Source organism: Doryrhamphus excisus, linkage group LG21 (assembly GCF_037039965.1).
Source record: "Doryrhamphus excisus strain RoL-2023G ecotype Guam linkage group LG21, RoL_Dexc_Guam_v1.1, whole genome shotgun sequence".
Taxonomy (NCBI): Eukaryota; Metazoa; Chordata; class Actinopteri; order Syngnathiformes; family Syngnathidae; genus Doryrhamphus; species Doryrhamphus excisus.
In genome coordinates, this window is record NC_136377.1 from 14,670,978 (window position 1) to 14,680,790 (window position 9,813).

Sequence of the window (9,813 nt, forward strand, 5' to 3'; positions counted from 1 at the left end):
TTTCATGGCGAATGAGTTCATGACGTCTAACACAAATGTCTTCACTTTATGGTAAAATCTTGACTTAGACTCAGCAATGAAATGACAAAAAAGTAATTTGATAAGCAGTGGACATTCTCCTCAACCAGCTTGACGGAGAACAACAGACACACTCGTAAAAAGTGATGTGTAACAGTTATATTTTATATATCTAAACACAGTGCTATATCCATAAGCATTTACAATATATTCTGTACTTTATAAACATTTTATTTGTGTTAAATCAACCACCATCATTAAAAGGAAAGCATTAGTTGAATGATGTTCTGATTTTCCGCCAAGAAAGAAAGAATTACCATGGCTATTGACAAATGAAATTCATTATATTTGAGTTACATAATGTGACTTTAGATCATAATCAAGTCATGTTATCCACTGCGAACTTCATGAACCCATCATGAAGCCTGGTGGACACTAAAGGGACTGCAAAAAGACTGACTGACTGACTGCAAGCTGTCCCAATACGTCTGTGTCCATGAAGGCAGCACGATACTGTATATTTGTGTTTGATGACAAGAGTTTCTCCAGGTCTTCGTCTTTGACTCCCCCCACTCTCTGACGTGTGCTTTCTTCGGGTCTAAAAGGGGAAAAATTATTCTTAACAACCCTTCTTTCATATAGGAAGTTTCCCACCTGAGAGGAAGGAGGTCGTCTTCACAGGTCACGTTGAGATGCTGAAGCATCGTATGGAAGCACTGGAAAGACAGGTGCATCACAAGTGTATGTGTGTATGTGAGTTTGAGTCTGTGCAGTGCCGCGTATTTGCATGCACACACCTGTGGAGGCGGAGTCAATTTGCTGTCCTGCATGAAGCTTCTCCCAGCCTGCTGAGTCAGAACCTTCAGGTACTCGGAGCTCTCCTTGCTCCTCTCATGGATCTCCCCCACCTTCACCAAGGGCATGTGACAGACTGCTGACCATGAGACACAGACGTCATTAAACTCACCTGCGTCTCGTATATCGAACACGCCTGGCTCTCGTGTCGTAGCGCTGACTCAAAGTCTCCTTTGCTGTGGTGCAGCAAGGCCAGAAGATGATGGCTGCATGAGGACACAAACATCTGAATGTTGAAAGAGACCTCCACCACGACCCACCATCCTGTACCTGTGTGCGTGCTTCATGGATGTGGCACCATGGTACTTGGAGGTGAGAACTGAGGCATTGTGCAGGAACTTCAAGGAGAGGTCCAACTCCATCAGGCCATGAAGGACCACACCCAGCATGCTCTGAGGACAACAGAACGTTTCATCTCTCTGTCTTCAATAAAACATTATTTTGATGACATTTGAAATGCAAACATACATCCAGCTGTGCGACGTGTGGATGATCATCTCCGGTCACCAGCAGGCTGAGGTAGCGAGCACGATACAGCAGATGCAGAGAGGTGCAGTGTTGGCCTGCAGCCACGCAGTACAGCGCTAGCCGCGTCTGCTTTACACAGGGGCAACATTAGCATTAGCTAGCATGCACACGAGAAGCTAGTGGCTTGAACAGCGACACGTAGCGAGCTGGAGGTTCAGCGGCACTCACGTAGTCATGTATGGTCTCCGGATGATCGACGCCTCGTATTCGCTCACTGCTTATCACTGCCCTCTCCTGGTGGCTAACAGCCTGATACAGACACAGCATTTATACTGCTCACAGCCACAAGGGGGCGTACATTCATGATATATGGAAATTGCTATGATTGATTGCAATGGCCGCTCTGGACAACTGGGGTTCCCCGGCAAGATTTGTCCCAGACGCCCATAGCTAGTTAATAATTGATGATGTTAGTGTTTGGGGCTTCCTATTGCAGCCACTTGGGTGCCGTATCGGGAGAAAGGCCACTGATAGGCTGAGACCACTAAGCGGTCCTAGTTAGTGCATTATGTACTTACATGTGCATGCTGTCCTAGCGTGTGGCTGAGTCGTCCCAGCAGACGCAGGCATGTGCACGTGTCCTCGTGCAAGGCCCCACACACACTAGTGAAGAGTGTCAGAGCTTTGCTGACCAAGTCTAAGGCCGCACTGACACGCCCTGTAAACAATCCCACCACACCACCGTGATGACTGCTGGAGCCTACTACGTCATATAATGCACACATGCATGTGACCGGCCCCGCCTCTCACCGCGCTGCACGGCGGCATAGGCGTGCTCCAGCAGCCAGGTAGCGCTGTTAGCCGTGTATTTGACATGCTTGACCCCAGGCAACATGTTGACCACATCCTCCTCTCCAAAGATGGCACACGTTCGAGAATCCCATGTGTAGTCCCTCATGCGCACCTGAGGGGACGTTATGAAGATTCGAGAACTTCTAGGGTTTTGGTTGACTTTGTGGATCAGACCTGAACGCCAGTCTTGATGGTGAATTCTCTCAGCAAAGAGACCCTCTGCAGACCATAGTCCTCCATGACGGCACTGAGGATAGAGAGGACACAAGTCACACTTTGTCACAGTGTCTCACGGACACGGACGCACACCTATCCAGTGTGTAGTGGTAGTAGTCCTCGGCATCAGCCCTGATGCTGACCCACAGCTCGCTTGGGGTCAGTCTGGCCCAGGTTGCGCTCGCGGCTCGTCTGCAGTGGCTGCGGTGGCGGTGGCGACTCCTGCGGCGAGAGAGTGTCTGGTCTGAGGAGTCGAGCGTGGAGGACGTGAGGAGACAGTTGAGGAAGTGGCTGACGGCAGCAGAGAGAGTCGCATGTTCCACTTCCTGCTTGAAGACACCAGTGACCTCATTAAGACAATGTGGACGAATCAAACTTACGACAAGACATTCACCTGAAGATACGTCCTGAAGACGTGCTTGGCACTTCTTGTGACCATGTCGCTGACACACAGCCTCTGTGAACAAGAAGAAATGTGTTCAAACCCCTCCAGGCATCACTTTGTACACTGAGAACAGTAATGTGTCTTCTCACAAACTTGGATGTATGAAATTGTCCAACAATAGCTTAGCTTGATGGCTAGCGCTCATTGAGCAGACCCTGGTTTCACCCTCAGGTTTGTGCGGGGGCAGACATACCTGGACATGATGGTGTTTCCGGCTGTCCTCCATCTCGTCCAGCTGCCTAAGCAAGGTTCCCAAATAACGAACGTTCACGCCCCGCCGATGAAGCGCTGATGTCAGAGTCGCTCCATCCATTGGCGCCGTGCGGTGGTCCAGACAGTCCTGCAGCTGCACACACACACACACACACACACACACACACACACACACACACACAAATGTCCACTTTGTGCGTGGACATGAACATGACACAGGTGGAGGTGACCGAGACAAACCACAAGTGGAATCTGGCTGGAAAGAAGAAAAGCAGCAGCGTCCCAAAGCAGGCGACGCTGACAGTTGAGGTCCTCAGCAGGCACAAAGCGGACACCTGTGGTAGAGACACCTTAAAGACAAGAAGATGCTGATGTTCTCTTTTTGACGTCATGACCGTACCTGGGGAGCAGAGGTCAGGGTTGAAGCGGATGTCAAAGTCGCTCGCTGATCCTCTGTCATGATCTACAGAACAAAAACATCTATCATCTATCAGGTAAGATGTTCCCCAAGGATGTGGACGTTGTAGTTGTGATCAGGTCTAGTCACTTGTGTCTTTTCGGTTGTCAAGAGGTTCTTCCCACTCTGAGGCCCCTCCTTCCTGATGCTTTCCCGCCATTTTGCGATTCCTGTCATACCTGAAACAGAAGGTGCTAGATAAAAAGATCACCCAGCACCGTGATGTCTCCTCTCACCTGTGCTGGACAAAGGCGTCCATCAGTTCTGGTCTCAGGTTGGCCAGGCTGTGGTGATGTCGCTGGGGATACCCAAAGCTCTGGCATTCCTTTGGAACCTCCTCCATGTTGACTTGTGTTTCCTCTGAGTACTGGAAGTTAAGGTCCGCAGGGAAGGTCCTCAGAAGGTCCAAGATATAGTGTCTGCCATCATTACCCAGAATGCCTTTAGTTTCCACGCCAGAATAGAGTTCAACTGGGGTGTCGTCCTGGTCCAGCACCTGGTGGGGTTGGACTCTTAGAGGTTTGCTGGCTTTTTCCAGAAGCTGCACAAACCTGCAGGAGACATGTCCATCAGGATGAAGAAGCTAAGCTGCCTGACGTCAGTGTGTCCAGTTCTTCACCTCGGGTGCGTCATAATAGTTTTGCCATGGTCAGTAGAACCATATAGGACGCTTTGCTCCTGGTTCTTCTCCAGAATCCCAGGAACAATCGTCTGGGCGATGACACGGAATCCACGATAGTCCACCACCGCTGCCCCAAGAGTGTGTAGACCATCTGTGTCTACAGAGGTGTACGCCTGCAGGGGACATGTCCTAGTCGTCATCCCATCACCACAAAGGACATGAAGTCTTGTCATGACTACCTGAACTCCTCTCAGGTCACAGCTGGCAGCAGCGTGTGCGGCGGCGTCGCCCCCTAGTGGTCTGTAGTGCTGCGCTATGTCACGGGCCAGGCTGAAGAAGATGTTGTTCCAGATGAACATCTGCATGTGAGGAGGCTCGCCCGGGTTCAGCGGCATGACGTGACCGTCAACAACTGCCACTGCTCCTTTTCTGGAAGCTTCTACAAAGTCTCTGTTGGTCTACAAGAAAGGACAACACCTCGGTCTGCACTTCAAGGACGTCTAGATGGACCATATGGGCATGATACATCAGAGAAGACGTTTAAGAGTCAGGACCTCACCTTGAATAGAACCCTTTCCCGATGCAGACAGTCCTGTGGGGAGTTTCTAGGAAGTTCTCTCGCTCTCTGCAACTCCTCGTTCCAGTCACGACTCTGCATACACCCCATGGTCAGCATCGGCACCAGAACCACCTCCAGCATGAGACCACTGAGCTTTTCCAACCTGTCCGGCCATGTGCTGATCTTGGCCGACGCGACTGCCGTGGACATCTTCTACCCTGATGCATTCCCTACTGTGGTCTTCATGAGGGGCCATCCAGGTGAACACTGGGAAAGGTGCAACCATCCGCTCAAAAGGATGCTGCTGGATCCTGGTACACAGGAAATGGTTCACAGACTTTGACTCTTGTGTGAGGGTCACGTGATGCTGCTTCCTCACCTGCACTTCTGCAGACTGCTGAAGTTCTTCTTGAAGGCGGGACTGACCTGACTCAACAGCTCCACTAATGAGTGGCAAAGGATTGTGGGAAGTGCGGGTTTGGGGTTGAAGGTGAAAGCCGTTGACCTGCAGGATGAATCCCGTGATTTCTGTCCTCGAGCAAAGATTTTATAGAAGACTCACTGGTTGAGATGGAAGCCGCGTGTGGATGACGTGATGTTGACTTCTTGTCCCTCCATGGTCACAGCATGGAGGTACATCAGGTCTCCATGCATCTTCCTGAACCCTGGAGGAGGGTTCCAGCTGCTGTATGTCAACACCCTCACACAATGGAGATGCTGCTCAGAGCAGAAAAGCCTGAGCTTCATTCAGCCCCGATAAAAAGATCATCCCTTCTTTAGTAAGCCACAACACACCTTGGAGTCCTTGTGGACAGGATGCAGAGGAAGAAGAGGGCGTTCGAGGCCTCCAGGAAGAAGGAAGTCAGGAGGAGCCCATCTGGGTCCCTTATTGTTACCATCTGGAAAGTGAATATGGAGGTCAGGACATGCATATAAAGAGAGGGAGCTGCAGGAGAACGTTGTTACCCATGCTCCTATCTTGGGTAAAGCAGGTGAGGTGAGACACAGAGCGTCCATTAGCTCCATTGAAGGCCTCTGTGGGGTCCAGGCTCCTCAGAAGCTCCTGGACGCGCCTCAGATGGAAGCGAGCATCCCGTACGGAGTAACTCTCTGAGTCAGGTGGTGAATAGATGATGATGAAGTGATGATGTCCTTCCCACTCAGAAGTTACAATGTAGAGAAGAAGCAGCTACCTTCTACCACCTTGACCATGCCTCCACGGAGACCCTCAAAGGAGCTCAGCTGCCTGGCAGGGTCCAGCACGGTGTTGTTCAGACGGAGAGAGAAGCACGTGCGATGGCAGGTCAGGTCATGATCCATCAACATCTGCTGAAGCTCTGCCACAGACATCTGGCCTAACACCTGAAAGTCCACAACTGCACACATAGCTTCAAGCTTCCTGGTGGAAAGGTGGAAAGGAAGATCTCCTTTCAGTCATGAGAAGACATGATCAGTACCTGAAGCTCTAAGATGTCCGATCTAGGAGGTTGAATCCTGACAGTGAAGGTCATGTCTTGAAGGTTGATGATGTGGTCGTCCGCATCTTCTGCTGGCAACCTCTGCTCAGCTCTGGCCACCTCCTCATGTGACGTTTGGGTCTTGGACTGTAAAAGGAAAGATCTCTGCTCTTTTTCTGTCTTGTGGTCTCCGTGAGTGTCTACCGTTTCTTCTTGACTGATGTCCTTTGCACCCGCTCCTGGCACATCTTCAGACCACAAACTCACTGCTGTTGTCTTGCAAGCCAACTTTCTGTTAGCATCCTCATGATCTTCTTGCACCATGAAGATCTCCTGTGTCACCTTCTCGACTACAGTCGCCGTGTGGACTGCCAACCCCACCTGTGGCTCGTGCTGCGTTTGTGTCTCCACCTCCGTCCGTTTCCCCTCCTCCTCCTCAGACACCAGCAGACACACCATGGGTTCCACCATGGTGGCGTCCCCCTCAAGGTGACTGCTCAGGACAATGTCCGGGTAGAGGAAGTGCTCAGGGTGAGCCACATCTGGGACGTCGGTGGAAACGGTGAGGATGTCGTCCTCCGGGTCGGCAGGCGTGGTTGTGGAGGTGGAGCTGTGGTCGCTGTCTGGGCTGGACAGCAGGGGAGACCTCTCGGCCACCCCCCCTGATGGCTCATCCTTACACCTACAGAACCCTGAGAGCGTGTGGCAGCACTGGACCACGTTACCCATGATGCTTTGGGGGCAGACAGGGGACTTTTAACAGCAGCTGAGGTGTTTTTTTACTTAACTAGTGAGGGGGCGTGGTCAGTGGGTTGTCACATCCGCGGTGGGCGTGGTCAACAGACAGGGACACGCGCACACCCTGCTGAGCAAGGTCATGCCCATTAATCTCAATGACTTAGCTGCGCTAGCTAGTGACTATTATGGGATATTGTAGCAGAGATCAACTTACAAGTCTTCAGAGGCTAACGGTAATCACTGCCGTTTTGAACGTGTGGAAACCCTGCAACACACACACACACACACACACACACACACAAGTTGAATGACGCATAAAGACTTTGTGTTGACAAAAAGTGAAGAAAATCCAGCATGAAACCTACCGAGTCATCTTCAACATGTCTGCTATTCTTCATTAATCATTCCTCACCATCAAGCATGTGTGTGCGCGTGTCAACCTTTCAGGCGCATGCTCGTTCGCGTCCAGCAGGGGGCGAACTCTCAGCAAAACACGATGTAACTTCCTGTGTTCGTCTCTCGTCAACCTTGAGCGGAAGCGCGTACAGCTCGTCTGTCAGCGTCCCGTACCGCCAGGGCCGTAGCACGTCGCCGTCCCGCCTACTGTCACTCCCACTGGAAGGCCGCTGCTCGGTTACCATGGCAACGCTGCAGCGCCGCATTAGCAGTCTGAGCACAGCGTGCGAAGCCTCAGCGGGAAGGTTCTAGAAGGGGACGCTGGCTAAGAGACAGGGGAGCACGTGGACGCTTCCATGGCGACATCAGCTGTTACTTCTCGGGTGAGATTTCAAAATAAAAGCAGCAAAATACCTGAAAAGTCCTCATTTTAAACTTCAAGGCTTTTCATTAAAAGTCAGCAAAAACAACAAATGAAGTATCGTCACGACTTTTCTTCAATTTAATAAACTTCCTGCTAAAAAGCGCTCACTTTGCTAACACCTGGGAGGCGGGGCTTCTGCTACATCATCAGCCAATCAGCACCCTCCTTCTCCATGTCAATCACTCCCAAGACACTTCCTGAGCATACATAAGTACAGGAGAGTTCCTCTTGTCACATCATGCTTCTAGAACGTTCTAATTAGGCGTGGCTGGAAGTTGACTCCGCCCATTCGCCATCATCAACAGCGTCACAGCGCCGTCTCTCCCTCTGCAGCACCCATGTCCACCCTCCCGTGCAACCCATCCTCGTCCATGTCCTCCCAGTCATCCTCCCCCTCCTGCAGTCTGATTGGCCGGTTCCAGCGGAGGAGGCGGTATCTGAGGGGCACTAGAAAGAGGGCAGGGTCGGGCATGGAGTGTGGCCTCTGAGGTGATGTCACTCTCTCCTGGGGGACACATGCTCGGACCCGCTCCTCCCTTATACTGTGCCTGGCTGAAGGGTGGCTGGGAGAGGCGGGAGGGGGCGGAGTCAGAAGCCAGTCGGCAGCCTCCACCTCATCCCCTTCCTCTCCTCTTTCCTCCTCCTGAGGGGCACCCCCTGTGCTGCTTTGCTGCTGTACGAGTTTGGCGCGTGCGGCGTGCAGCTGATGGTACAGGGTGGACGTGGCAGCGTTCTGCCGCTGCAGCTCTCGACTCAGCACCGTGATCTTGTGGCTGCGACGCTTCAGCTCTTCCAAGAAGTGTCGCTCCTCCTCACGCAGGCTTCGCCCCAGCTCAAGTGCCCGCGCTCGTCCAAGGTGCAGCTCCCCGCGAGCGGCCACCATTATGCATTGCTGCTCCTCCAGGAGACGCTGTGCCGCCTGGCAGCGCGCTGCTAGCTCGGCCTCCTCCTCTGAGACAGATGCAGACACGGTAAAAAAACAGAATCAGACATTTCTGCATCAATGAACCTGGGAATGCCAATCATAGGAATGATGACGATGCATCATCATACAGTATCATTGCAATGCCCAGGTGCCATGCAGAGATGCCCCCTAGTGCCTGTGTGTAGTATTGTGATGACGTCACAGCACCCTGACTGGATAGTAAGTGCTTTTAATGTTGCAGCATTGTGTGATTATATGACCTCTGACCCCCATGTTGACCATGTTATCACTTCGGAGAAAGTTGCTTGCTCTGTTGTCATGACAACAAGGAGTCAGAGTTGATGTCTCTCACCTGTGGTGATTCTGTCAGGGAACCTGGAGTCCAGCTCTCGACTTAGCTCTGTCCACGGCGGGCAGACACACACAGATACAAAGTCATGAATGACTGCAGTGTGTGTGTGTACGTGCACTGTGTGTACGTGCACTGTGCGTGCGTGTACCGTGGCAGCGCCTCTTCAGGTGTGTGATCTCCACGTGCAGACCAGCCAACAGTGTCACGTGCTCCTGTTTGAGGAAGACTATTCCTCTGTGCACACTGGCCACGTGCTGCTCCAGCTTGCCCGCGTCCATGACGGCCGCGAAACGACGTGCACGCGCAGCTGCTGGTGGGAGAAAGGATGCGCGTCCGTGTACGCACCGCCAAAAACAACACGCGCTCACGCTCCTTTGTTTTGTGCACGAGAGCCGTTCACGTTGATAATGTGTGTGTGCGTATGCGCGTGGCCTACCTGACGTGTCGTTGTCCTACCGTGGCAGACAAAAGGTCCACGCTAGACGTCGCGTGTGCGCGCTCCCGAGCGTCGGCGGACGCGCAGCAGCAGGCTGTCTTCGCGTTGAAGCGGCTGAGGATGAGGCACATGAGGGTGATGAGGAAGATGAGCGTGAGGACGAATAACCTCGTTTTCACCTTGTGTGCACGCGCCTAGGTGACACAGCCAGACCCGTGCACGATGAAACCGTGATGTGTGCCAGGAGGAGACTAGTGCCACCCAACGGCAGGAGGAGGCACTTCACGTCAAGGTTCCATCAGGTCTGGTATGGAGATCACATCACATCAACTCCATAAAGAGAGAAACGACTGTAGAGGGGCAGCTTCCTTTAAGGGTTT

At 52.2% G+C, this 9,813-nt stretch overlaps 3 protein-coding genes across 4 annotated transcripts; all 3 read right to left on the minus strand.

The window, feature by feature from the left end:
* Positions 1-120: 120 nt before the first annotated feature.
* Positions 121-5,323, minus strand: LOC131138575 (clustered mitochondria protein homolog). The gene is made up of 24 exons (XM_078787952.1): positions 5,268-5,323; positions 5,085-5,210; positions 4,869-5,016; positions 4,706-4,798; positions 4,386-4,604; positions 4,144-4,319; positions 3,761-4,075; positions 3,615-3,703; positions 3,468-3,530; positions 3,308-3,402; positions 3,048-3,200; positions 2,804-2,866; positions 2,503-2,735; positions 2,368-2,440; positions 2,152-2,305; positions 1,920-2,059; positions 1,512-1,650; positions 1,342-1,436; positions 1,144-1,265; positions 986-1,079; positions 816-926; positions 673-734; positions 483-616; positions 121-128 (listed from the first exon to the last, which is right to left on the minus strand). Exons 1-24 carry the CDS (start codon positions 5,321-5,323, stop codon positions 121-123), a joined length of 2,961 nt encoding a protein of 986 aa, XP_078644078.1.
* Positions 5,093-7,547, minus strand: LOC144894567 (uncharacterized). The gene is made up of 8 exons (XM_078787732.1): positions 7,266-7,547; positions 7,115-7,165; positions 6,163-7,027; positions 5,899-6,067; positions 5,672-5,815; positions 5,501-5,604; positions 5,268-5,370; positions 5,093-5,210 (listed from the first exon to the last, which is right to left on the minus strand). Exons 3-7 carry the CDS (start codon positions 6,889-6,891, stop codon positions 5,344-5,346), a joined length of 1,173 nt encoding a protein of 390 aa, XP_078643858.1. The 5' UTR covers positions 6,892-7,027; positions 7,115-7,165; positions 7,266-7,547; the 3' UTR covers positions 5,093-5,210; positions 5,268-5,343.
* A 211-nt stretch (positions 7,548-7,758) lies between these two features.
* LOC131138271 (coiled-coil domain-containing 92B-like) lies at positions 7,759-9,785 on the minus strand. Of its 2 annotated transcripts, none has more exons than XM_058087067.2 (5): positions 9,613-9,785; positions 9,434-9,547; positions 9,146-9,304; positions 8,998-9,045; positions 7,759-8,671 (listed from the first exon to the last, which is right to left on the minus strand). In XM_058087067.2, exons 3-5 carry the CDS (start codon positions 9,273-9,275, stop codon positions 8,028-8,030), a joined length of 822 nt encoding a protein of 273 aa, XP_057943050.2. In that variant the 5' UTR covers positions 9,276-9,304; positions 9,434-9,547; positions 9,613-9,785; the 3' UTR covers positions 7,759-8,027. The 2 variants fall into 2 exon arrangements, with proteins under 2 accessions (XP_057943050.2, XP_078644026.1); XM_078787900.1 differs by having other exon boundaries at positions 9,146-9,307.
* Positions 9,786-9,813: the final 28 nt, after the last annotated feature.